The sequence below is a fragment of the Lagopus muta genome, chromosome 2, assembly GCF_023343835.1.
Source record: "Lagopus muta isolate bLagMut1 chromosome 2, bLagMut1 primary, whole genome shotgun sequence".
Taxonomy (NCBI): domain Eukaryota; kingdom Metazoa; phylum Chordata; class Aves; order Galliformes; family Phasianidae; genus Lagopus; species Lagopus muta.
In genome coordinates, this window is record NC_064434.1 from 80,930,795 (window position 1) to 80,956,976 (window position 26,182).

At 33.7% G+C, this 26,182-nt stretch overlaps 1 protein-coding gene across 7 annotated transcripts in view; it reads left to right on the forward strand.

Moving 5' to 3' along the window:
• Positions 1-26,182, forward strand: part of DNAH8 (dynein axonemal heavy chain 8) — a 115,759-nt gene that overhangs the window by 48,241 nt on the left and 41,336 nt on the right. For all 7 annotated transcript variants that reach the window (XM_048935569.1, XM_048935570.1, XM_048935571.1 and 4 more), the window contains 21 exons: positions 1,904-2,006; positions 2,617-2,721; positions 3,018-3,179; positions 5,081-5,305; positions 5,930-6,102; positions 7,780-7,958; positions 9,235-9,422; positions 10,693-10,779; positions 10,914-11,021; positions 11,795-11,929; positions 12,333-12,494; positions 13,267-13,513; positions 14,649-14,890; positions 14,970-15,110; positions 17,896-18,133; positions 18,964-19,106; positions 21,472-21,606; positions 22,357-22,479; positions 22,717-22,930; positions 23,438-23,547; positions 24,122-24,285. In XM_048935569.1, the coding sequence (XP_048791526.1) occupies positions 1,904-2,006; positions 2,617-2,721; positions 3,018-3,179; positions 5,081-5,305; positions 5,930-6,102; positions 7,780-7,958; positions 9,235-9,422; positions 10,693-10,779; positions 10,914-11,021; positions 11,795-11,929; positions 12,333-12,494; positions 13,267-13,513; positions 14,649-14,890; positions 14,970-15,110; positions 17,896-18,133; positions 18,964-19,106; positions 21,472-21,606; positions 22,357-22,479; positions 22,717-22,930; positions 23,438-23,547; positions 24,122-24,285 (3,384 nt within the window). The remainder of the gene's footprint in view (positions 1-1,903; positions 2,007-2,616; positions 2,722-3,017; positions 3,180-5,080; positions 5,306-5,929; positions 6,103-7,779; positions 7,959-9,234; positions 9,423-10,692; positions 10,780-10,913; positions 11,022-11,794; positions 11,930-12,332; positions 12,495-13,266; positions 13,514-14,648; positions 14,891-14,969; positions 15,111-17,895; positions 18,134-18,963; positions 19,107-21,471; positions 21,607-22,356; positions 22,480-22,716; positions 22,931-23,437; positions 23,548-24,121; positions 24,286-26,182) is intronic.

Sequence of the window (26,182 nt, forward strand, 5' to 3'; positions counted from 1 at the left end):
TCAAGCTGATTGGCCTGTACTTCCCTGGGTCCTCTGACTGACTATTCTTGTAGATAGGAGTCACATTGGCAAGCCTTCAGTCCTCTGGGATCTCTCCAGTTGACCAGGAGCGTAAATAGATGATTGAAAGCAGCGTGGCTATCGCCTCCACCATCTCCTTCATGCATCCATCTGACCTGGTGGACTTATGGCAGTCTAGGTGGAGTAGCAGGTCTCTATTTTCACCTGAATTGTGGGGCATTTATTTTGCTCCTCATCCAAGACTTCCAGGTCAAGGGGTAGAATATCCTGAGGATAACTGGTCTGACTTTTAAAGACAGATTTAAAGAAGTCTTTGAGAACCTCAGCCTTTTCTTTTTTTGTTCCCTTTTACCCCAGTGGACAGCTTGAGTTCAGGCTGGGGTTTTCCATTTCTAATTTTCTCTGAGCACATCCCTAACAACTTTGTACTCTCCTGAAGAGGCCTGTCCCTTTTTCCACATGAGGTGTATTCTCTTTTTCTCTTGGAGCTTCAGGAAAAGCTTCCTGTTCATCCACACAGATCATCTTCCCCAAGGGCTCTTCTTGCAGCACAGGAGGATAGCCTGCTTCTGCACCTTAAAGACTTCCTTCTTGAGGAGTGACCAGCCTTTCTGGAGAAAAAGACGAAATCCCAAGGGACAATTCCTACTAATGTCCTAAACAGTTCAAAGTCTGCCTTCTGGAAGTCCATGGTAGCAGTTTCATTGCACCCCCTCCTAACTTCACCAAGAATAGAGAACTACCATTTCATGGTCACTGTCCAAAACAGCTCCCGACTCTCACATCTCCCACCAGTCTTTCTGTTTGTGAACAGCAGTTTAGAGGGGCACCTCCTCTGACAGGCTCTCTTACCAGCTGTATTGGGAAGTTATCTTCCATACACTCCAGAAACTTTTCAGACTTCTCCTTCTGCACTGTATTGAATTTCCATTTTATATCAGGGAAGCTGAAGTCACCCATGAGAACAAGGGCTAGTGATTGAGCAACCTCTGACAGCTGCTTGTAGAACATCTCATCTGTCTCTTCATCCCGTTGGGTGGTCTATAATAGACCCCACCAGAATGTCTGTCTTGTTGGCTGTCCCCTTGATCCTAACCGATACAGATTCAACCTTATAATTCCCAGCCTCAAGCTCAACAACATCAAAATACTCTCTAGCATAGAGAGTCTCACTACCACCCCTCCTTCACTGTCTTTCCCTTCTAAAGAGCTTATAGTCATCCATTGCAGTCATGGGATCCATCCCACCATGTTTCTGTAGCAGCAACTAAGTCATAGTTGGCTGCTGCGCAGTATCTTACAGCTTCTCCATGTTGCCCATGCTGTGTGCATTGGTGTAGATGTGCTTTAGCTGAGCCTCATCCCCAGTCTTGTCATTGTTCCTCTAGGCTCATCTCTAGCAGGCCTGGTTTTATCCCATTCCCCCTTCAAATTTAGTTTAAAGCCCTTCTCAACAAGCTTTGCCAGCTTTTGGGTAGGATCCATTTCCCCCTTTGGGGCAGGTGAGATCCATCAGCAGATATCAGGCCAGGTGCTGAGTAAAGGACATTTGCATTAAGGGATTATGATCTATAATGATGATATGATCTAGAATACATTTAGAAAGTACTGTTGCCAGTAAGAAAGCTGGTGAGCAAGCATTCTTGGTGTGTGTACTTTTCTGTTACTGTGAAAAATATTTGTTTGTTACTCTTTAAAAAGCATTTTCTATTTTAAAATCTTTAAAATGTTCTGAAATGGGATCTACTTTGGTGTGAACCCAAGTCTTCTTTTTTGAATTAAATTACAGAAAATGAAGTATTTATGTTTCAGTTCTACGTAATGGGGGGGGAGGGGAATACAAGGTGAAAGATTCTAATGGGAGTCTTGTTCAATTTTATAGATACTTAGAGAAGAAGAGGCTACTGTTTCCTAGATTCTTTTTTGTTTCTGATCCTGTCCTTCTTGAAATTCTTGGACAAGCAAGTGATTCTCATACAATTCAGGTACAGCCCAAGTGATTTTTTTTTTTTTTTTTTTTTTTTTTTTTTCTGCTTAGAACAAAAAGGAAATTCAAATGTGGAATAATAGTTAATAGGTTAGAATGTTAACATTTTCTTGCAAATTCTGGAGATTTTTGTTTGTTTGTTTCTTGCTCATTAGTCTTTAAGAAAATAGGGAACAGATATTTGTAATTAAAAATATTTATATTCAGAATCCAGAACACTAGAATATGGTCTCCTTTTAAGATTTGCTGGAGGTTCCTTTAGTAAGAGGGACCCCATGAGAGACCTTGTTGCTTAGCATAGTGCTAAGTCAGTCTGGCTACTCTGCATTGTAGCTGAGAGCTGAGATAAGATAGTAGATCTAATGTAATAACTGATTTTTGTTCTTCTCGATCACCAGTGGAAACTGTAAAACCATAACAAAAAAAAAACAGATTGAAATAAAATCCTATGCAAATATTTCTACAGTTATAACCTTTGGATGGCCTGAAGTTCATCCATAAGTTCAGAGAAATCTTCACATGATTACCTTAGCTTCAATTTTTTTTTTTTCTATGCTAATGTTATTTAATGTTAATGTTATTGAATGTCTTTTGAATTATCCTTACAGCCACATCTGCTTTCCATATCTGACAATATAAATGAAGTAGAATTTCACCAAAAGGATTATGATCGCATACTGGCAGTCATATCAAGAGAAGGAGAAAAAATACCGGTAATTTGCTGATATTCCTCTCCCTTTCCTCCCCCTCCCCCCCCCAGAAATCTTGTAATAGATAAATCACTCTATTATCCAACATATCAATATATATATTAAGTTGAATTGCTGTTAATTACGAGTAAGTGTTTCAATCATCAATGTAATAAAATTGTTATAATTTTTTGCAGTATTTATAGTATTTAAATTTATGATTTTTGTGCAAAGATCTTTAGTAACTATCTTTTAACTAACAGTGTTGAACAGGAATTTGTTAACTATGTCTTATTTTCTCCCTTTTATTTATTTCTCAGTTGGACACTCCAGTGATTGCAAAAGGACCAGTAGAGCTTTGGTTACAGAATTTACTACATGTGCAGCAGATTTCATTGCATGCTGTAATTAGGGCAGCATATTACCAAATTAGTGACACGGGATATGATTTGCTGAACTTTCTCAATCACTTTCCAGCACAGGTGAGAATACAGAACATGGTTTTGTGTGTGAAGTCTAGACTGCACGTTGAGGAAATAAACAACATATAGACTAATGGACTGTCTATATGAGGAATTTCCTAAAGAGAAAACAAGCGTATAAATCTAACCAGTAGCAGGCAGCTTTTACAACCTCAATTTTGGTACACAATGTATAGCATAATATTTTTCTTGTTATCCACATTAAAATAATTTTGTCTTCTCATAGAAAATGCAAAGTAGAGCTTACATTGTCTGTGATGGCTATTGAACCTCTTTGACATGCAAAGAAAATTTATTGTGCAGATCGATTTCTCTCTCATAATTTATGTTTGCAAGGGCTATTATTATGGTTATCTCATCTTATGAAGATTTATGGGACTTCATAATTCATTTATTTGTCATTATAATGCACACCTAATAGAAGCCTATCTTCAAAGATTCTAGTTTGTGTAGAGACTTCTCCATCTTAGTGACTGATAATAAATTTCATTAGCAAATAATGAACTGTTTCTCAGCCTTTCTGTATTGTGACCCTGCCATTTATTAATCACTACAGCAGTAGGCATAATTATTTTATATGCAAATATTAAAACCAGACAGTACATTCCTGATTTCAAAAATTGGTCAGGACATTTAGATTTTGAACGGAATTATCTTAAAGTCGTGTTTATGACAATTGCTTTTATCTTAGCAGAATTTAAGATGTATATTACTTTAAGAAAAAAAAGAAGGATGTGCTGCCTGTTTTGCTTACATGTCAGACGTTTTGAGGTGGCTTTATTTTCACCAAGAAAGATCTTGTTTCCCAATCCAAATGTTAGGATTATTAAGACTGCACAAATTAATTGTGTTGAAAGTAGTGGACAGGGTGGGAGGAGCAGGGAGAGAAGAAAATAGTCTTTTGACAAGACATGTAAGGTACAGAGAAATAAATGCTTTGTTATAGGACAGAGAAGAAATTAGGCATAATACGTAAAAATATTTGATATACTTTTAATTCCTTTGAATTACCTTTTCACTGTCTCAGATGCTTCTGGTTTAGACAGCTTGGAAAAAGTTGCATCCAAAGGTGTTTTTTCCCCTCTAACTCAGCTGTCATTCTAAAATAAATTTGATTTTTGGTAGCCTGGTTATTCTAAAATGAGGAGATATTTCCTGCTTCACAACCTCTGTAGCCTTGAACTAGTTAGATATTGGAGACAAAAAGTAGAAAGTGGATGTCAAAGTGTTAGGTCTTGGTGCTCTATAAATTTAACAATGTGGGAAAGAAAGGTACTGATAGAATTCTCTTCTATCATGTTTTGCCATGGATATCAATTGGATTCATGGAAATCAAATGTCATTTACATGGATATGTGGAAACCAAAATCTGAGACTGTGGTTTACACTCAGTGTCCCAGATTTATTTGAAACAAAAAATACTTTGTAGTTCAGAGTGCTCTGGTGAGGACAACCAGTAATCAGTATAGTAATGCATCCCATGTTCAGTAGAAAACGAACACATTTTAAAAAAAATGTTCTTTAATTAGATGTGAACTGCCAGAGAAAAAATTTCAGCAGAATATCTCCCCACAGTTTAAGATCTGTTTGTTTCTGATGCTGGAGTACACTTAGACTGGATTGTATGTGAAACTGAGGGTTGTGCTTAATTTGTGCATATCTCAGTTTATGATAATTTTTTGTAACTTCAAAAAAATGTTTTCTTAGGAGTTTGAAATCCTGTAACAGAATGAACTAACTCAAGCAGAGCATTATGGTGAGGTATTATCATAACGAAAGCTAGTAATCATTTAGTACTCTTGATGCCGTAATTTATTTTCACATTATGCCCAAAGCATTTAACAAAGGGTTAGTATTGAACAAGTTATTATTTTGTATTCATTCACACATTACATTTGTAGGTTGGATTACTGGGAATTCAAATGTTGTGGACGCGTGACTCTGAAGAAGCTCTACAGAATGCTAAAGAGGACAAAAAAATCATGCAAGCAACCAATGGGAGATTTCTGGATATTTTGAATATGTTGATTAGCCAGACCACACATGATCTTTCCAGCTTCGACAGGGGAAAGTTTGAAACACTTATTACCATACACGTACACCAGCGTGATATTTTTGATGATCTGGTAAACTGCAGGTTTTGATTTCTAACAAATGACTGTTGTCTTCCCTAACATCTAATTTATTCTTTGTCTCTCCTGCTCCTTCAGAGAGCAGGCTACTGGGATTTTCTTTATGGTTTCTAAAGGGTATATGCAGAAGAAAAACAAATGAAAACAATCCTAAGATCTGTCATTTGCTTGAATTTCTTAGAGTCTGCTAAATTCTTTGTTCATTTATTCTGTGAGAAATGCTATCTATTCCTCAATATTTTTACTGCTCATGATATGAACATACTAGAATATACAGATTTTATCTTCTATGTCTCCATTAAATCCTACCCTCTGTTATTGTGTGTTTGGGGAATTCACATAATGTGGCTTGCTAATTTCCCTTGGAGGATTAGATGCACAACCAAAGTAATTTAAGCTTCATTTGATTACAATCAATTGAAATGATCAGATCATTTGTTAGTCAGCTTAAAATGCATCTCTAAATATTATATGAGGTTTATATTTACTTCACTTCTTAGGAATTCTAACTTAAGAAATCACTCATTATTCTAATTATTTGCAAACTAGGATTTTATTGCAGTTATCAAATATAATAAAATGAGTGTCGTAACATAGATATGTTTACTTTTTTTTAAGGTAAAAATGCACATCAGATCACCAACTGATTTTGAGTGGCTAAAGCAGTCTAGATTTTATTTCAAGGAGGATCTCGATCAAGTTTTGGTATCCATTACAGATGTTGATTTTATTTACCAAAATGAATTTCTGGGTTGCACTGAACGTCTGGTTATAACACCTCTTACAGACAGGTTAGAAACAAGATTATATGTAATAAACATTTATGTATATAGTGTTTACTTAACATAGTATCTTCAAGGAGAAATATTCTGAATTAAGCTCTGTGTGTTCTAGGTCATAATCAAGTCTTCTCCTACATTTGCTTAACAGTATCCTTAAAAAAATAAAAAAAGAAAAAAGAATAAAAATAAGAAGTAAAATACATTCCCACTATTTTGTACACTTAGTCATTCTTACAACAGTTTTATCATTCCATGGTCTTAAGAGATCTACTAGCAGAACTGAGTAATCACACACTAGTGTAATTTTTGCAGAATTTCTATTCTGAAAAGAGAGATTGGATCAAATGTTTCAAGCTCTGTAATAAAGGATTCTATAAGGATTTTGTTGCTACCTTTGTCAGGCAGTACCCTTACTACCCCAATGTCTTTGAAAGTCTAAGATAACCAATTATTAGTACTGGGAAACAACCATTAACTTTGTTTCAAGTGTGGATTCATGTTGGGTTTTTGGTTGTTTTTTGTTTTTTTTTTCCTTCAGAGTTCCATGGCTTCTTCCTCAATTTACTCCTTTCTTGAGGTGTCACTTTTGGCCAAATGGGAAACTAGGCTGTATATGCCAAAAGATACTTTACTTGCCAAAAATTCCACTCAATATATTGCAGTAACTTCCATTATACCATTATTAATTTTGCTATTTATGTGGAATATGGGTCTGTACAGCTTTTTAGAATATTTTTATTTTTCCAGTATAGGTGGGACTGCTGTTGTGACAATATGGAAAGCTCAGTTCATTTCTGCAGTATATTGTACTTCACTCAGCAATCAAATATTGTTGGACAAGAAACTTAATTTCTACTCCAACTTTGTCTCCACTCCAATAGACCCATAGAAGTAAAACCTACAGTTCTTATTAGTTAACAGAATCAGATAATAAGCATCAAGAACCTTGTAGTGCAAATTTGACGTAAAAGACCACAATGATTCAATCTAATCCGTAGGAACTAGGTAGTTATAGACTAAAAATTCTGAATAAATTCTTCTTAGCAATGTTAGTTATTTAGAACTGGTTTGACAGTGAAGATACCTCCTCAGTTGTATAGAAACTTGGTCACTTCATTTTGGTCAAGTATTACTCTGACACTTAACTGTGTGAAAATCATAAGGATTGCATATAACTAAAATGGCAGTCAAGACTCTTCAGGACTGAAAAAAAAAAATTGGTGATTCAAATTTTTAATCAATAATTATGGTGAGGGCCACGTATCCTTATTCCTACAGACTTCAAGATTTACACAAAAGTAACATAACCTGGTGAATGGTATAGAGATTAAGATATTGCCAAATATGATAATGGTATCATTTAACATCAGAATTGTTTCATTTTAGCTTCAAAAATAATTAATGACAAATTCTTTTCTGTTGTTCATTTATGTGCTAGTTTATCTAATATTAACAGTTTTTAATGTTCTAGATAAAGATCACATTACTTTTTCTTGTTTTATTAGAAATGCTTAAATTCTGCATTTTATGATTTTACCACTCTGGAATTGATGTATTTGAGTGAAATCAATGGTATTGCTTATGAAGAATTGATGCCTTAACACAAGAATATATCAGATAAATTGTATTTATATTAAACATATCTTCATCACAGTTTAATAAATTGATATGATTTAACATTTATAGGTGCTATATAACTTTAGCTCAGGCTTTGGGAATGAACATGGGAGGAGCTCCAGCTGGACCTGCTGGAACTGGTAAAACGGAAACGACGAAAGACATGGGAAAGGCTCTGGGAAAATATGTAGTAGTCTTCAACTGTTCTGATCAAATGGATTTCAGAGGTTTGGGTAGGATTTTCAAAGGTAAGATTTCATAGAATCATATAGGATGGAAGGGACCTCCACAGGTCACATAGCCCCCCCCCCTCATATCAATTAGAGCAGGTTGCCCAGGACCTTATTCCTATTGGTTTTAAATATCTCCAGGGATTACTAGAACACTTCAGGGCCACTGTTCAAGTGTTTGACCAACCTCATGGTAAATTTTTTGGTAACTGTATTGTCTTGGACTGTCCAATATTGCAACTTGTGTCCATTGGCTTTTCTTCCAATGTTTACATCTGAGAAGAACCTGGCTCCAACTTCCCAGCTTTCAACTCCAATAAACAGCAGCAGTCTTTTCAATTAGCTTTCTCTTCAAGCTGAAGAACCTGTATTCTCTCAGCCCCCCTTTTGAATCACGTCCTCCATACCCTGGCAATCATGGCAGCCACCTGCTGGGCTTGTGCCAGTAAGCCAATGTCTTCCCTTTACTGAAAAGCCTCAGACTGTATATGCTACTACAACTGCTATCTCCCAAGTGTAAGGTAAAAGTGAACAGTGATTTCCCTCAAACATTTGGATAATAAGCAGCTGGGTACCTTTGCTGCAAGGATGCATTTCTTCATGCTCATTTGTTAAGGGTGACACCAGGTCCTTTTCTGCAAAACTGCTTTTAGCCAGTCAGCACCAAGCCAGGACTGCTGCATGAAGTTATTCTCTCCCAGATAAATGGCTTGTTGGATTCCATATAGTTTTTGACAGTTGATTTTTCAAACTTATAGTATTGTCTGTACTGAGAAGCAAAGGGTGAAATTATTTAGATTTTTGTTGTTTTATTGAAGAAATAATTGTAGCATAAAATTGTTTAAAGCTGTGTGTTTCTAAAAGCATCTTCTTTGAAAGTGAAAACACAAAAGTTAAAAAGCAGGACTTTCTGCAACATTTTAGAGCTAATTTTTTGAAGATGTAAGTCACTCCTTATTTATTTTTTAGATGAGCCATTGCTTTTTGCAAAATAATTAAATTGTCGCTTTAAAGGTTCCATTCATGATAAGATCAGTACCAAAGTCTGCAGAATGCCCTGAGATAACAAAAAGATGTTTCTGATTTTGATTCACCAGCAAACATTTTGAAGAAAGCTGAATACTGATATGAAGATACTCAGGTGGTTTGGAAGAAATTTGACCTTAGCCCCAGGGTGATAAATAAAGCCAATTTTATTTAGTTATTTGAAGAAGAAGACAAACATAGTTCAAGTATCTCAAATATACCTGGAGAAAAAGCAGATTACACATTTCTGTATCCCTTTTTTTTTTAGGTCTTGCACAGTCTGGATCTTGGGGATGTTTTGATGAATTCAACCGGATTGAGTTGCCTGTCTTGTCAGTTGCAGCACAACAAATTTATATTATTTTAACAGCAAGAAAAGAAAGAAAAAAGCAGTTCATTTTTTCTGATGGAGACTGTGTAGATTTAAATCCGGAGTTTGGAATTTTCCTAACAATGGTAAATATAGCAATAATTCCCTAGAAGTGACAAATTATGCCATATGACATTAATGACGTGACAAGGTGAAAGGAAATTACTTGATTAATTAGTTGGAGCTGTTGCTAAGAAATAGACCAAACTAGAGAACGCACAAATAATTCTCCATGAATTGCGTGCCTTAGTTTTTGCTTTAAGATTATTGCTCAGTTCGGCACATTGCACCCCCTCATTACTGTACTGCAGTTCATTGTGTCATCAACCTAGAAGTTTGGCCAAACTTTCAGAATTCTCTGTGCTTGTTGAGAGGATCAAAACAGTAACATACTTAACTACCTTAATCTGAAATGCTTTAACATTATTATTGAGAAAAGTACTGGAGGGAACAAAAGAAAAGAGACCCTTTTCCTAAACCTGAAGGTTTCTTTCCAGGGAAGACAGTTTTCAAATAGATGTGCCTTGTCTAATGGATACTCTATAGGGATAAAAAAAGGTAAAGCTGATTTACAGAGGATGAATATGGGGATCCCCCTCCTCGTATGTTTGTGACAACAGGTTTTCCAAAAAAAATAAAAAAAAAATTCTTTCATGTGGATGTGCTTACTAGTTGAGACACAATACTAAGTTGTCCAGTTTTGCCTTCTGTGGCAAAGGGATCTCTGCTGTGTGCTCCAATCCTGGATTTAGCATAGGCATTATGAAAAAGTGTGTCTTGCGTCATGAGACTTTTGTGGGTGACATTTATGGGAGACCTTCATACAGTGGCAACAAGTGAAAAATTCTTGCAGTATATATACATTAAAGATAAGTCCCACAGCTCTTGCTAGTCATTGAATCTTTACGACTTACCTCTTCTAAACGATACTTAGGAAATTCTCTTCCCCAAATGCCTAACATTTGATCAGTATGAGTTAAGCTACTATCAACTATCTACTCTTTAGTTACTCTAGAGAAAATGATGACCTTTCATTTTATCATATTTATCTTGCTGAAATCTCAGTGTAGAGCTCTGGGAATACACTAGAAGCGATGAACCAAGTAGATTTTATTCCACAAAAATTTTAAATTATAATTACTGGCTTATTATGATAGACAATTTCAGTTATAATGCAATTTTATGTAATTATTAAATTCATAGTTTGGTTGAAGTTTCTACTTCATATTTTAATCATTAGTGGAGAAAGGACGTAATTCAACAGCTCTAAGCATTTATGCATAAACTTGCTTTTCTCAAAAAATAAAAAGAGTATTATTTGATGCAAATAATAACACAATTTATTTTCTTGTGTAGAATCCTGGATATGCTGGACGCCAAGAGCTACCAGAAAATCTCAAAATTCTGTTCAGAACTGTGTCAATGATGGTTCCAGATAGACAGGTAAAATTAATGACTGAACTGAAAGAAAAAAATGTACTTTGTTATTTGACTATTTAAATTTGCTCATCTATTAAAAAACAAAGAAACAAAAAAACCAACACCCTTATTTCTAAAAGGAAAACATTGTGTTTCAGATAATTATAAGAGTTAAGCTTGCAAGTTATGGATTTATTGATAATGTGGTTTTGTCTCAGAAGTTCTTCGTTCTTTATAAACTTTGTGAGGAGCAGCTCACTAAGCAGGTAATGTTATGCATTCTCTTCCCCTTTGTCTTAGTATTTATGCAATGCAACCCTTTGGATTTTCATTTGTGCAGGTTGTTTCTGAACAATCACTTTCATGCTTTTAGTAGAATATTGAAATAGTTCAAATATAATCCAAGTGTTTTTCTATTAACATTTTTGAACCACCTAAGTTCTTGTATATGTAGTTACATACATACATTCATCTAATTCTTAAAAAAATATAACTTGTAGTTGCCCATATATGAAGCTGTCTGCCTAAATGTGGTCAATGCAGGGAAAATTAACCTTGTGTCTCATTTTTCTGAAATGCTTAGTGAAATCAAGAGAAAGCATCTGTAGCTTTCTGCAGGAGGAATGTCTTAAGTTTGATTTTAGTTACAGAACTGCTCTGAATTTCACAACACTGCTTTGATCTGAAGCCTTGGGTTTAAGCTGCCTTAGTTGGGACTATCCAGGGTAGAATGCAAATACTGTTTTTTAAAACACTGATGTAGAGAGCTACAAAATAGCTGCTATATCAGTTCGTAAATGATGAAGTCAACAAAATCCAAACTAGAAAGGTTATACTCTCCTTCCTGAAAATAAACTTCTTATCTGTCGTTTATTTTAATAGAATAATTTCTAAAGAACAGCAACAATTCCAAATTGAGTTAACTTTTCCAGGCAGTGTGTCTATAGTATAGAACAGACAAGTAAGATTTGCTATTCTAATGAAATAAAGGTAGAGAACTTGTTATTGATGCATGATCTATATTTTCACATTCTATTAGGTTCATTATGACTTTGGTCTGAGGAATATCCTTTCAGTACTTAGGACTCTCGGAACTCAAAAAAGGGCCAGACCAAATGAAAGCGAATTAAGCATTGTTATGAGGGGGCTAAGAGATATGAATCTTTCAAAGCTGGTAAGAATCTAATAGTAATTAATTAATTAATCTAATAGTGGTTTGTCTGGGGTGTGATGTTTTACATACTAATGGGTGTAGGCTGATTACTATCAATAAATGGAATAATTTGTATATGCATCAAATTTATGTGCCATAAATCCAGCGTATGTACCAAATCTGTAGGGTATGATATTCAGCATAAATAACTGAAATAAATTTCAAATTTGTTTTTCACATGACATACAGATGACATTATGAAAATGCTGCCAGCTTAGTGATTTGTCTTGTTAGCTGACTGTGCTTATGAACAAGCACTTGTGTTTAAAAACTATATTCTTATTGTTTAATATTTTACAGTAGATATCAATTTGGGTTTAAGAGCTGTGGATAGCTGGGCTTTAACACTGAATAACTTTTTCAGATAGACGAAGATGAGCCCTTGTTTCTGAGTCTTATCAATGATCTGTTTCCGGGGTTGCAGTTGGACAGTAATAAGTATAATGAGCTTCAGGCTGCAGTAGCTAATCAGGTAGAAGAAGCAGGATTGACTAATCATCCACCATGGAATCTTAAGCTTGTTCAGGTAAAAAATAAAAAATAAAAAAATTGTAGTATCTTCTTAGCAAATGCAAGTCAAAACACCATGTTAGTGGTTAAATCACTGTCTCGTTGAAAGACTTGTGCTGCTAGTATAAGAATAAAATAAAGACTATGTGTAAACCACACTAGGAAGACTAATCTATTATTTATATCCAGAAAAAGAAAAATAAAAAAACCTTAAAGAATGCTGCTAACTCAGCCTTTCCCATGTATTTTAGTGCATCTGAGTTATTTGAATGAAAAAGGAAATTATGTACTTAGCTCTTTAAACATGAGTTTTGTAGGCTAGCGTAGGGGCAGCAGGGCATAAGAATGCATTTTGGACTGTAGTAATTTGTACATAAATACTTCAAGGAAGTCCTCGAAGTGTTAGATTCGTTAATCAGTTGTGTGGTCTTAACTTACAAAATCCCATAGGAAGTACTTAAGATGCTTTCGCACTTTCATTATTATACACTCTTGTGTTTTGCTACTATTTTGCTACTATTCATTTTTTTCCTTTTGAATAATACAGAAAAAGACTAGATTTAGTTCTGTAAGCCATTTTATAGTGAACTTGTTTGGTGTTTAATGGATAAGGATACGAAAGTACGTACAGTTCCACAAAATGCTACAAATAAGGAAATACAAACTGATCTCTGAGTTCCCGACCTTGAATGTCTAATGTATTTATAATCTGTGACTGTCAAACACATACAAGTGTAAACAAAAATCTTCCAAAGGCATATTTCTCAAAATGTTTTGCTTTTTAATAGTTGTATGAAACTTCTCTAGTACGTCATGGGCTGATGACACTTGGACCCAGTGGATCTGGAAAAACAATGGTCATAACTATATTAATGAGAGCACTGACAGAATGTGGACAACCTCATAGAGAAATGCGAATGAATCCCAAAGCTATTACAGCTCCTCAGATGTTTGGAAAACTAGATGCTGCAACTAATGATTGGACAGATGGAATATTTTCTACACTGTGGAGGAAAACATTGAAAGCTAAAAAGGGTATGTAAATGCTACATTTGGTTTATCATGAAAATGAATGATGTTGACAAGAATCCCAAGTTTGAAAATATGGTGAAGTTTCCTCTTGAAAACAACTACAGATGATATTTCACATCTCTTCACAAGAAAGAGGAAGAGTTTAAAAACTTATTGTTTCAATTGTTTCAATATTAACATTAAACAGTAAAAACAATAATTAAATTGTTTGTTCCCTTGCCACTTTGGTTCTGCAGTGCAGATGTATTAGGCTGCACTGATAAATTACAGTGAAGATTTACTTGTTCTTATTGCACTAGCTTTAATATTTTCTTGTTTTTCTTGTATTGACTACTTATATTGCAGTGTACTGAAATTCCTTTTCACAGAAATATTCATTTGCATCTGAAAGAATAAAAATATTTGTATTAATCAAAGGGAATTCTTCTAGGGTACCTTCCTAGAAGGTGGTTCTTTTTTTTTTTTTTAAAAAAAAAAAGGGGATTAAAAAGGATTAAACAGGGGCCAAGAGGGCAGAGATCCAAGATGCCAAGGCTCCCTTTGATTACCAGGGAAAAGAGATCAGTACCTCTCTCTCCACTTTCCCGCAGGAAGTTGTAAAGAGCAATGAAGTCTTCTCTCTGCCACCTTTTGTCCAAATTAGACAAAGTGACTTCCACCTCCCCTCACGTGCCCCCCAGGCCTTTTACCTGGTTGGTTGCTCTCCTCCGTAAAAATTCAACTATCTTAACATCCTTTCTATAAATATCTTTTATATGAATTTTATTACTTTTTTCAAGTCAACTCTGTTTTGCATAACAGTATCTAGTAAACAATCTTTCTGTCTTTGCCTTAAGCCATGAGCATTGTCTTCTTAATATCTCCTCTTTTCCTGTTGAGGAGGGAGAATGAGGGAGTGATGATCTGATTCTATGCAGATAGCATAAGTAATGTCATCGCAAATGTATGTTGTAAAGATATAGGCATGCCATAGTCATCTGTTTCTTTCAGAGATGATGCCTTTAAAACTAGCTGTGCAGTTCCTACAATAATGAAAATCTGTGAAGACAGTAGAATTTGCAATAAGCTTGTTCTTTAAGTATACGAACTATAGCTCTTTTCATTGTTTGTTTTTGTTTTGTTTTGTTTTTTTCCCCAGGTGAAAATGTGTTTCTGGTTTTAGATGGTCCTGTAGATGCAATCTGGATTGAGAATCTAAATTCAGTTTTGGATGATAACAAGACTCTCACTCTAGCAAATGGAGATCGCATTCCCATGTCTCCTACTTGTAAGCTGTTATTTGAAGTCCACAACATTGAGAATGCTTCTCCAGCAACAGTTTCTCGTATGGGTATGGTCTACATCAGCTCTTCTGCCCTTAGCTGGAGACCAATATTACAAGTAAGATTGTCATTGCTAGCTACTCCTAATTTTATTTGGTGATATGTTTATACAGAATAACATTGTGGATGTTTTTCAGTCATGGCTGAAAAAACGTTCTGCTCAAGAAGCTGAAATTTTGCAAAGTTTGTATGACAGAATCTTTGAACCAGCATATACATACATGAAACTAAACCTTAATCCAAAAATGGAGCTTCTGGAATGTAACTACATTATGCAGGTAAAACAGTTAGTGTGTAATCTTGTATGAATTGATATTGCAAATCTGCAAAATTGAATGATATGATAGCAATGAAGTTTCATTTGAAAAGGTTGTTTTGTGATGAAGAAAACCACAGCTTCAGTATTAGTTTGGGAATACAGGAGTAATTAGAAGTGTGCAGAATGAACTTCTCCTTATTGCTTCATATTTAAACTGGTCTTGAGTTGAATAGAAGTTGAAGGCTTTATTTGGTTTTCATAAGCATACAGTTAATAAGCTAGTGGTTTCGTTCCAATTCCATAAACACCAAATGAATTGCAGTAAAGGTCAAAATAACCTACTGGTACTTTCAGCAGAGAATAATTCTGTTTTTATCTCCATATGTGATTTCTCTCAGTCAATGCTTCCAAGGTCAACATAGTTACTTTTGCTTTCCTGTCAGTCAGTCAGAGTTTTTCTTCAAGTGGGAGCCGATCAGTGTTTTTTTAATAATAAAAAATATTTACTTCACAGATCTACTATGATTGCCAATCCTATACTGCATGTCTCCAGCTGTTTTGTTTATGAATCAGTTGTCACGTGATGATTCTTAGATTCTTCCTTATACTTTCCACTGATTTTCTAACTGTATATATTCTACCACTGTTTCCAGATTATCTTTTTTCTGCCATTTTTATTTTTATATTTGTGTTTTAGCTGTTTATCTTCCTCTGAACAACCTCAATAGATAGACAAGTAAAATTGATTTGAGAAGAGTCAACAGTTTTATTTAGGGCTATCCCACCTTGTAAGTATATATGGAAAGTCAGCTTCCTATTAATGTGGTCTTCATGAAGAAATAAAAGTGTTCAATGAAGCTCTTTACCGCAGGTTTACATGGAACCTAAGCAATAATAGCAAAAGGCAAGTGATACATTTCTAGGTAAAAATAATTGATTACAAGATAGGAAACAAATGATTGAAATAAGGGAGCAATTCTTACAAAGTAGAGATGATAGAATTGATCCTGAGGCAACAGCGGTGGGCTGGTGCCACTCAAAATGTTAATAAACAACTAGGAAAAGTTGTAGCTGAAGAAGTTTACTGATGACTGAATTGTTCAAGGTGTTGAGGACAAAGCAGCTAACCATGAAGAACTATAGACAGACTTTATGAGACTGAATAAATTGGTAGTGAAATGGCAGATGAAATTCATGGAGAGGTTGACACAAGCAAAAAACAAACTGTACTGTGCTGTACGTAGCAGATCGATGGAACGTCTTGCTGAAGGGTGTTATGGATAGTAAAAGTTTATGTACGTTCAAGACCAGCCCTGAAATTTTCATGGTTGAAAAATCTGTAAATGATTACTAAACCCAGAGAAAGTCTATTTGATTTTGAAAGCCCTACGCTGGGCAGAGTACAGGAAGTACCACTGCCAGTACCACTGCAAGCCAAGAGTGTACCAGTAGGATTTGTCATAGCTTTCCTTTGTTTTTATTTTTCAGAAAGTGTCCACTTTTGGTCACTGTTACAGATGAGATGCTGGGAAAAAGTGTTGTCATCTGACTTTTTAGAACCATTTGTGTATTTTTGAAGCTATTTGTTTCTGTCTGTTTTCTTTCTCCAAAAACTTGTCGCAAAATACTTTTATAAGCCAATGCATCATGGGAAAAATTTAAAGTGGTGTTATGTTTGAGAGGATGAACAGATTTTGTTCAGATAAACAGATACAGCCTGTTTCTGAAATAATTAGCTTATAATTCTTCTTTCTAAGAAAATTAGTGGCATTATTTTAACAGTCTTAACTATAATTAATAGTGGCTAATCATCTTTTTAAAACCGATTTTTAAAGCAATTAAAAGTATTTAAACTATTTAGGTCCCTAGGCTGTATTATATATTTTTTCATATAGATATTATTACATATGTGTTTATATAATTGTGTGGGTGTGTTTGTTTGTATATGGTACTGCATTACTTCCTACTTGTGAAATATGAGATTATGATCTAAGACAGCATAAATAATTTATTAAAAAGCTAATTCCAGGTGCTGACTGAAAATCTGATTCTCAGTTAGGAAGATATATTTTGAACCAATGTGTTTGATACTGCTATGTATAAAAAAGTCTTATAAGTGATATTATTTAAGACTATCAAAATAAACATCTGGCTTGAGGGCAACAATAAATAGCGAGTTACTAGGTTTCTGGAATCTAGTTCCTTAGAGAGGGAAGAAATCATAAAAATTAATACTTCAAAGATTTATTTCCTTTTTAACACAAAATAGAAGTCGATGTGATATATTCAATATTTGACCATAATTGAGATAAAAACATTAAACAGCAATTGAAAATTTTTCTATGCTTAAAGATAGAAAATTATGCTTTAAGGACTTTCCAGTGGTGAGGAGGCACATAAATTATAATGTTTACTGGTGGGTATTTGTTTTTGGAATTATGAATATCCCGATAGATACTATAAATATTCTTAAAATATTGCTCAATTACTCTAGCTTGTAACTGACGTTATTCAGTAGATGTATTTTAAAAGAATATTTGACTGTCAAAATACTGAAGTAATTTTGAAAATGTGCAGGCTTACATGGATACCTTTATTCTCTTTGGTTTACAGTTCTGAATGTCATGTTATTCCTCGATATTCTGGAATTTATGTTATTCTTTTGTAATCTGTACCTGTTTTCAATTATAATTTAAAGTTTGAATACATGTGAATAATTTATGTAAATACGTATATGGGGATATAAAATTAAAAAGTGATTATGTGATGCTTTCTTAATGCATTATGTTTTAAAATATTTTCAGTCCATTAATCTTCTGGAAGGTTTGATTCCATCGAAGGAAGAAGGTGGTTTATCGTCTGTATCTCATCTGCATAAATTGTTCTGCTTTGGAATAATGTGGAGTTTAGGCGCCCTTTTGGAGTTGGACAGCAGAGATAAACTTGAAGCCTTCATCAGAGCTCATGATAACAAATTAGATTTACCAGAAATTCCCCCTGGCACCAATCAAACGATGTATGAGTTTTATGTCACTGATTATGGTAAGAATAATCTGAATAATAAAAAAAGATGGTTATTTTATTGCTGTTTTATAACTTAATATGACTCACTAGAATTTTAAAGTTACTACTTCTTCCTTGGTTGTATGAGTAAAGATTTTGGCAGTATGGTAGTAGCTCATATTCTCTATGCATCAGCTGTCAAGATAAGAAGTTGGAAACCAGGGATACATTTCTCACCAGTGATACTTTCTTATTTCTTTTGCTTTTAATTTCATTCTTAAAGGTTTTTTTTCTGTTATTTATCTTTAACCAGTCTACGTTTTTAGAATAATTTATTTCCAGTCTGTTCTAGATTAATTTAATTTTACATTTGTATTTAATTTCCTCACAATATTTTTTGTTAAACATATGACCTGATTTAAATTCCACTTTTAATCACTGTTACATGTTTAATCATGGATACATGTTTGATAATCACTAGTAAATCTTAGAATTCATAAGACCTCAAATAGTATATTATTTTCCACAGGGAATTTATAGGTAAACTAATGCAGGTACATACATTTCTCTAAGAATTTACTGATGTATTACATGATATTGTCATGGGAATGCATCTATTTCTAATTTATCCAAATTCAGTTATTTTCCTGCCAGCAATATTGATTTAGTTTATACACACCACCCATATTTTCATATTCTGTAACTTTTCACCAGCAGAATAAGAACAAGTTTTCAGGTAACCATTGTTTTGACTTTTTTATTTAAGTAGCTGTATGTATATTTAAATAGTACACATTATTTTTATATATTTTTATATTTTATAGGGTTGTTTTTTTTTTTTTTTACTAACATTCTTTTTTTAATTTCAGGTGATTGGGAACATTGGAGTAAAAGTGTTCAGGAGTATGTGTATCCAACAGATAATGTCCCAGACTATGCATCTATTCTGGTTCCAAATGTTGACAATGTCAGAACTCAGTTTTTGATAAACACAATTGCAAAACAGCACAAAGTAAGTACAAAATTATTATTTTAATTGTAGAAAAACAGAAACTTACATATGTGGTAATTGAGGGTTGCAGTCATTCTCTGTCTCTAGCCATGGCTTTCTGGCTGCACCATTATTTACGTATTACTCTGTTTTTATTTCCTTAACTTGAATCTTCTATAGTTTTTTCTGTCCCCCAAGAAGGTTTAAAATACTTTAATAAAATATTTATTCTCTTAACACTTAAACCCAACAACATATCATCTTTTTTAGAGAAAAGACTTAAAACCTTGTTCGTAGTATTTGCACCGTAGTCCTCATATTTATGCTTTTTGAACAGAAAAATAAGGATAATGAGCTTCACGTGTCAATTCAGTATAAACATGAAATCACTAGCCTTTACTGCATTTTTTTTCTTTCATTAGGAAAGCTGTATTTAATAGCATTTTCCCTGACTGTAGCAAAGGAGAAAATACTTTATACATTGATTTAACCAGTAAAATCCAATCTGGTATCATGGCCAAAAGGCCATCAAACAATAGTTATTTACAACATAAATATGTATAGTCCTATTTGCACAGTTGATGCTCTGGAAAAACAAACAGACGAGAAAAAGCCACAGTTGCTTTAGCACAATGTTATTAACAGCCCCAGCAACTTAGTGTGGAAACCTGTGCTGGATTCTGAAGTACAGTTCAGAGTACTTCTTTCTTGGTATCTGAAGCCAATATTAGAAATACCAAAAGTGCATGATCCAGTGATGGAACTTGGCTTTTCTGTGAAATTCTGGGATTTAGCACAAAACCATTTACTTGGACTTGATAAACTGTTCCTGAGATCATAATGTGGCTGTCTCTTTCCTGTATCTGACACAGATTATAAAAACATACCAAATCTTGATATTTGAGAACAAATGATTAATCTTTGTATGTCAATGCCTTGGGAGATATTTGTAATATTTCCAGGTACGTTCTTGTGCAATCATTACAGTGCACACAATGAATACTGAAATATTCTAAAGATAGTTTCTTAGCCATACTCCTTTTCACGATTCAGTGCTCCTGTAATGTATGGTTTTACCCACCTTTCTTGAGTTCAGAATTCAGTGTACCATGGAACTAGTGTCTGCATCTTGGTTGAGCTAAATTCTCCCATCTATGATAGCAGTCAGTGTGCTTTATTTTCAAGCATTCCTATTTTCTAAGACATTGAATTTTGATTTGAGGAATGCATTTATTATTTTCTCTTGTGAATCAGATCATAACAGCATGAACTTTCTTTCCAACTACAGCTGAAATACAGGAACTAGATTTTAAAAAAAAAAAAGTGATGTTTGTCTGACTTATTGATTCTCCAAAGTTTATTACTATCTGTGTTAGTGCGGTCAATTGATCTCTTGGATATTCAAGAAATTGGATAAGGAATTAAACCATATGGGATCATCATGGTTATCTGTTGGAGAGCATTAATTTAAAGTAGAAGAGACTGACAAATATTCAAATATTTCACTTCAAATGCACTTCAAATACAATATTGTCAGAGATCTCCTGTGTTATCAAGTATAGTGACCATAAATACGCCCCTCTTTGAACTGATTAAATTTGTTTCATGCAGTAATGATGAAGAGAATGGCATCTGTCAAACAGATATAATTAGGATGAAAACGTGAAGGACTCTTATGTCTGAAGAAAAAAGTGAGGTTCCTATTTAGCTTCCTTTCATGAAATGAAATGGGAGATTTCTATAGGAGTTTTAAAAGAAAGAAGTACCACTACACCATTAATCCTTTACTTAGCAACATTCTGATTTTAGCTCAGATTTTACCAATACAAGAAGGAAACTAGAAAAACTTCCTTTTTCTTGATGTATTTATTAGGGTTTTTTTACATGAAAATGACGCTTAGCATACAGATTAACCAGGAAATGAGATATTAGAAGTGAGGGCAAAAATAAAATATCTACTAAGAAAACAACTTGAAAAAACATTCAGATTAGATGTTTGAGACCACTTTCCATTATAAATAAAATCCTCCTTAAGGTCATCTGCTGCGAATCACTACTGCAATGAATGTGTTAGAAAATAGAAAAGTTAAGGAACTGGCTTTAAAAAAAAAAACAAGCAAACAAAAATACCCACATCTCTACAACATTCTCTCTTTATACTTTATGTTTTGATCCAGTAAGTAATCTGTCTTTGAGAACGGAGGTGGTATGAAAAACACATACATGTCATTGCATATGGACACACTGAGAAAACTATCAGAACAACATGCCATCTAATATTAGACCAAAGTATTAGAGGAAAATTCCCTTTGTCTAAAATAGCTCTGTTATGCGTATTTAGTTAACAGTTTTGATACCACTTATGGAATTTAAATGTCTATTGCAGGCAGTTTTGCTCATAGGAGAACAGGGAACTGCAAAGACTGTCATGATTAAGGCATACGTGAAGAAATATAATCCAGAAGAACATTTGTCAAAATGTGTAAACTTTTCATCTGCCACAGAACCATTTATGTTTCAGGTAAAAAGATACCATTTAAGCAATTCTTGAATATATACTTAAATGTAATTAGTTCTTGAGGTAAGTAAGGTAGAAATATAGTTTAAAGGAACTTTTTTGCCTGAGTACTTAAAGTCTTCAGAAAATTCCGTAAGATAATTGTTTTTTGCAGACAAGAGTGAAATATAGTCACTCATACAGGGATGCATAGATTTGTGATTACTGTGTGCTTTTTCACTATGGAATTTTAAGAATTTTTTTCTCTAAAGACCCTTCACTTCTTGTTCGATTAATGATATTTTTTGCTTATACAAATTGTGTCCCAGTCTTTCTTTCTTGTTTGTGAAGCATGAGAAAAAAGATATGCAACATACTTGATAATTTCCAATCTCCTCTTTTCCTTTTATATTTGCAGTTCCCTCTTCTTGCATTAATCTTGATCTGTTTGAAGACTGTAACAGACTTCACAGAAGATGTTATATTTCCTGTAGAAATAATGCACCATACTAAAATAAATGACATTTTAGTTTTGTCATTTTTAAGAAAACTTTCCTGGTAGCTAGAGTTGGGTTGTATATTATAGTCTTAAGTCTGGAGAACTGCAGTAGCTGAATAGAGTTCCTTCATTATCAATGCCAAGCGACTAAAAAGAAGAGGAAATCGTTGTTAAGTAAAGTGTTGTAAAAGAAAGCTAGACTTTTTTTTTTTTAATCAATACATTATATATATTGTGCTTTAGATAAAAAACCAAGAGCTTTCTTTAATTTTTAGAGGACAATAGAAAGTTATGTGGATAAACGTGTTGGAAGTACTTATGGACCTCCTGGAGGCAGGAAAATGACTGTTTTTATTGATGATATCAATATGCCAGTTGTCAATGAATGGGGAGATCAGGTATGTTTTTTAAAAGTACAGTCTATTCTGAACTGATATTTTTTTTCATATATAAGGAGATCAGGAGACTTCTCAAATTTTTAATGAAATTTAAGTCATTGGTAATGCTATTTAATAATTTAATCTGAGTTTGGACTAAGTCTCTGTGGGTGTTAATGGTAACATTACAAGAAGTCAAATTGTCCCATGATATGTTTTGGCTTGAATTTCTGATCTGTGTGTTACATAAACTTACAGATAACAAATGAAATTGTTCGTCAAATGATGGAAATGAAAGGAATGTACAACTTAGATAAACCTGGAGACTTCACCACTATTGTAGATGTACAAATAATAGCAGCAATGATACATCCAGGAGGAGGCCGTAATGATATTCCACAGCGTTTAAAAAGACAATTCTGTATATTCAATTGCACATTGCCATCCAATGCATCCATTGACAAAATCTTCGGTACTTCTCTCTGTTTTTTCTGCTTTTTGTTTTTTGGTTTTTTTTAATAATTTCTTTAAAATGTGTAGAAGTACATTGTCTATTTTCATCTCATGCAAATACAGACTACTTCCATTGAAACAACTGAAGATGTATTATAGCAAAATACTGCCATGGAACAGAAATTAATCCCCCTTAACGCTTGCCTTTCTGATTTTAGGCGCAAAAAATAGTTGCTAAGAAAATAATTGATTTTCTGAAAGATTATGAGCACTGCTCATAATCTTAATATGTAATACATATGCATTGTCTGAACAAACTTCTGTTCCTAAAATTCTTTTGACAGTACATTTGACTCCAATTGTTTCTACACCAGTTCAGAAGAGCCATGGATAAGAGAGACAATATTATTTCATCCATAATTCAAAAGCAAATTAATTTAAAATTTGTTTTTTAATGTTGCTTACAAATTAAATTATTACATCGTGCACCCCGAGATTAATTATGTATTTCATTTCATCTTTTTAGGTGTTATTGGATGTGGGTATTTTCATTCATGTAGAAACTTTAGTTCTGAAGTATCTGATATGGTGGAAAAATTGGTCCCAACAGGTAGAATATTGTGGCAGTGGACAAAGGTATGAATTACAGAGAAAGCTTTATTGTCATCAGTATGCTTATCTAGCCTACAGGAAGGTGCCCCTGCCCATAGCATGGGGGGAGCTAAATGATCTTTAGGGTCCCTTCCAGATCAAACCAGTCTATGATTTTATTTATCTCATCTGAGCTCATACCCCTTAAGAATAACTGTTGGAGAAAGAATCTGGAAAATACCAGATTTAAGTATATATGACAAATGAATGATTGTATCATTTCATTCATTCTTATAGTTTTATTCATGTTATCCAAAGCTTTAATCACTATAACTTGGCAACAGAGTGTGAAATTCTTTATTCTTTATCATTTTTAATTTCTAAAGCCCAAAGCAACATATGAGATAATCACACATTATAAGTGCTAGATCCTGCTTCCAAATAGATCAGATATTTTTAGGTGACTTCTTAGAAACAGTTTGCCCAGAGTAGTACATGAGAAAATTAGTGTTTTTGTTATTTTAGTAAGTACATAATTATTTATAAATGTATAATTTATGGTATTCTCATTTCATTCTAAACATTACTGATTTTGAATATTAACAATACTTTTCTTTAGACAAAGATGCTGCCTACACCATCTAAATTCCACTACATCTTCAACCTTCGAGACCTTTCTCGAATTTGGCAAGGGATGTTAACTATAAAGGCAGAAGAATGCACAAACACAACGATCCTTCTAGCACTTTTTAAACATGAATGTACTAGAGTAATTGCTGACAGGTATCATAACTGTATCGTTTTATATTTAGTAGGTTTCATTTTCATTTTCCTTTCACTTCATTTTATGCTCATACCCCTATGATTATTTAACAAGATAAATGTAATTAGGCAAATATGAAAAATGTTCTCTTATTTTGCACAGTCTCTGTTGTATGGTGTAATCCCAACAGATGTCATGTTCTCTGCTAATAGGTTATCATCCAGTCTCTTTTTGAAAAAAAATAAGAGGATTGTACAGTATCTAATTTGACACTGTGGCCCACAGACAATAATATGAAATTGCTTTGATCTTTTCATTGGAAAAAGTAATCATCACAAGCCTATGATTGAAAAATAGTCATTCTCATCAAAAACTCCTTTAAATGATTCATGAAACAGATAGTTATCAGCACAATGTGTTAAAGATTCAGTAATATTTTTTTCTACAATGTCTCAATTTTCTGTGAAATTTCAGAGGTAAGGTGGCTGCATGTAAAAAGCAACATATATCCACAACTACTGTTGATTTTAAGTAACCTAATTATTTTACTTTCTGATAGCCTGAGGAACAGCCTTCACGTTTTTTTACAAAATGCAGGCTTTCTAATTAAAATATTGAAGTTAAACATTTAATTTTCAAAGTACCTATCAATGATTTTATTACATTGAATTTACTTTATAAAATGAAAGCAAGACACAAAAGAGCATGTTATGCTGACTTTGCTTTAAATTTAACCTGGAGACCATGAAATGGCGATACTTAGCAATTACCTGCCATCACTTTTGTCAGTGAATTTTTTCAGTGTTAAGACAGTTGTAGAAGTCTAAAATTGAGTTTATTTTAAAATGTCAAGTATGTGCAGTCTGATGCAAATGATTCATTGCTGTAGCAGGCAAATAACATAACAATGGCACAGTCAGTCTTAATAACTGTTACTCCAGTAACCTTCCAAGGAAAGAGCAATGATACAAACCAATTGTCTTAAGAAAACGGAGACAGAACTTCTTATAAGAGAGATGAGGTAAAATCATTATAATTATACTTTGGTATATGGACTTCAACGTGTACTCAATTTGAAGCAGAAATAAAACAAGGAAGATAAGTAAAGCTTTGAAATCACACATGCTTGAAATTGGTATACGAAAGAACTGTCCTTACCTTTCTAGGTAAATGCTAGGAACAGTTTCAGGCAGAACAAAGATCACAGTCAACCACTTTTAATTACCATCCTTTCCCATACCCTCTAGAATGCCACTTCTTTCATGGAAACTCTGAATCATTTTGCAGATGCTTTCTTATTTTTTGAAGGAGGATGCATTCACAGACTGAAGTTATTGCTATATATGATGAGCTCAAATATCCCAGAGGAGCTCTAATTTGGAAACCCTGCTTGCTTTCTCACCTTATATACAAATACTGAGTTTAGAAAATGCATATGAGAAATCTAAAAAGGAATCTTATCCATCATTTTTCAATTTATATTCTTGAAATGAAATAAAAAATGTAAATGAAATCGAGAGTTTTCAGCTGACTTTCACTATTTGTTTCATTGCGGTTTCACTGACGGCATGGTAATAACAGAAATTGTGCTATTCCACTGCTGGTCAAAAGAATGTAAGGGAATCTTAGCCGTGGTTATTTTGGAACAATTCAGACCTTTTCATCTGAGAAATTAAGTGGTTTGTCTTTACATAGTTGTTGGTAAAATGCAGAGATTTGTTTTCCTCTGTTCTAATGATTGAATGTTGTACCTGTGGAACATGAAAGTGCTTAAATTCTGTGAATACTGCCTTATCATTTTGGTAGCTATTGCCTACTACATATTTTCCAGTGAAATGTTACAAAGTTTTGGTGTTTTCTGTTTGTTTGTTTTTTAGTATTTAATTATCCGCTTTTCTTCTTACTGAAGTTTTTTTT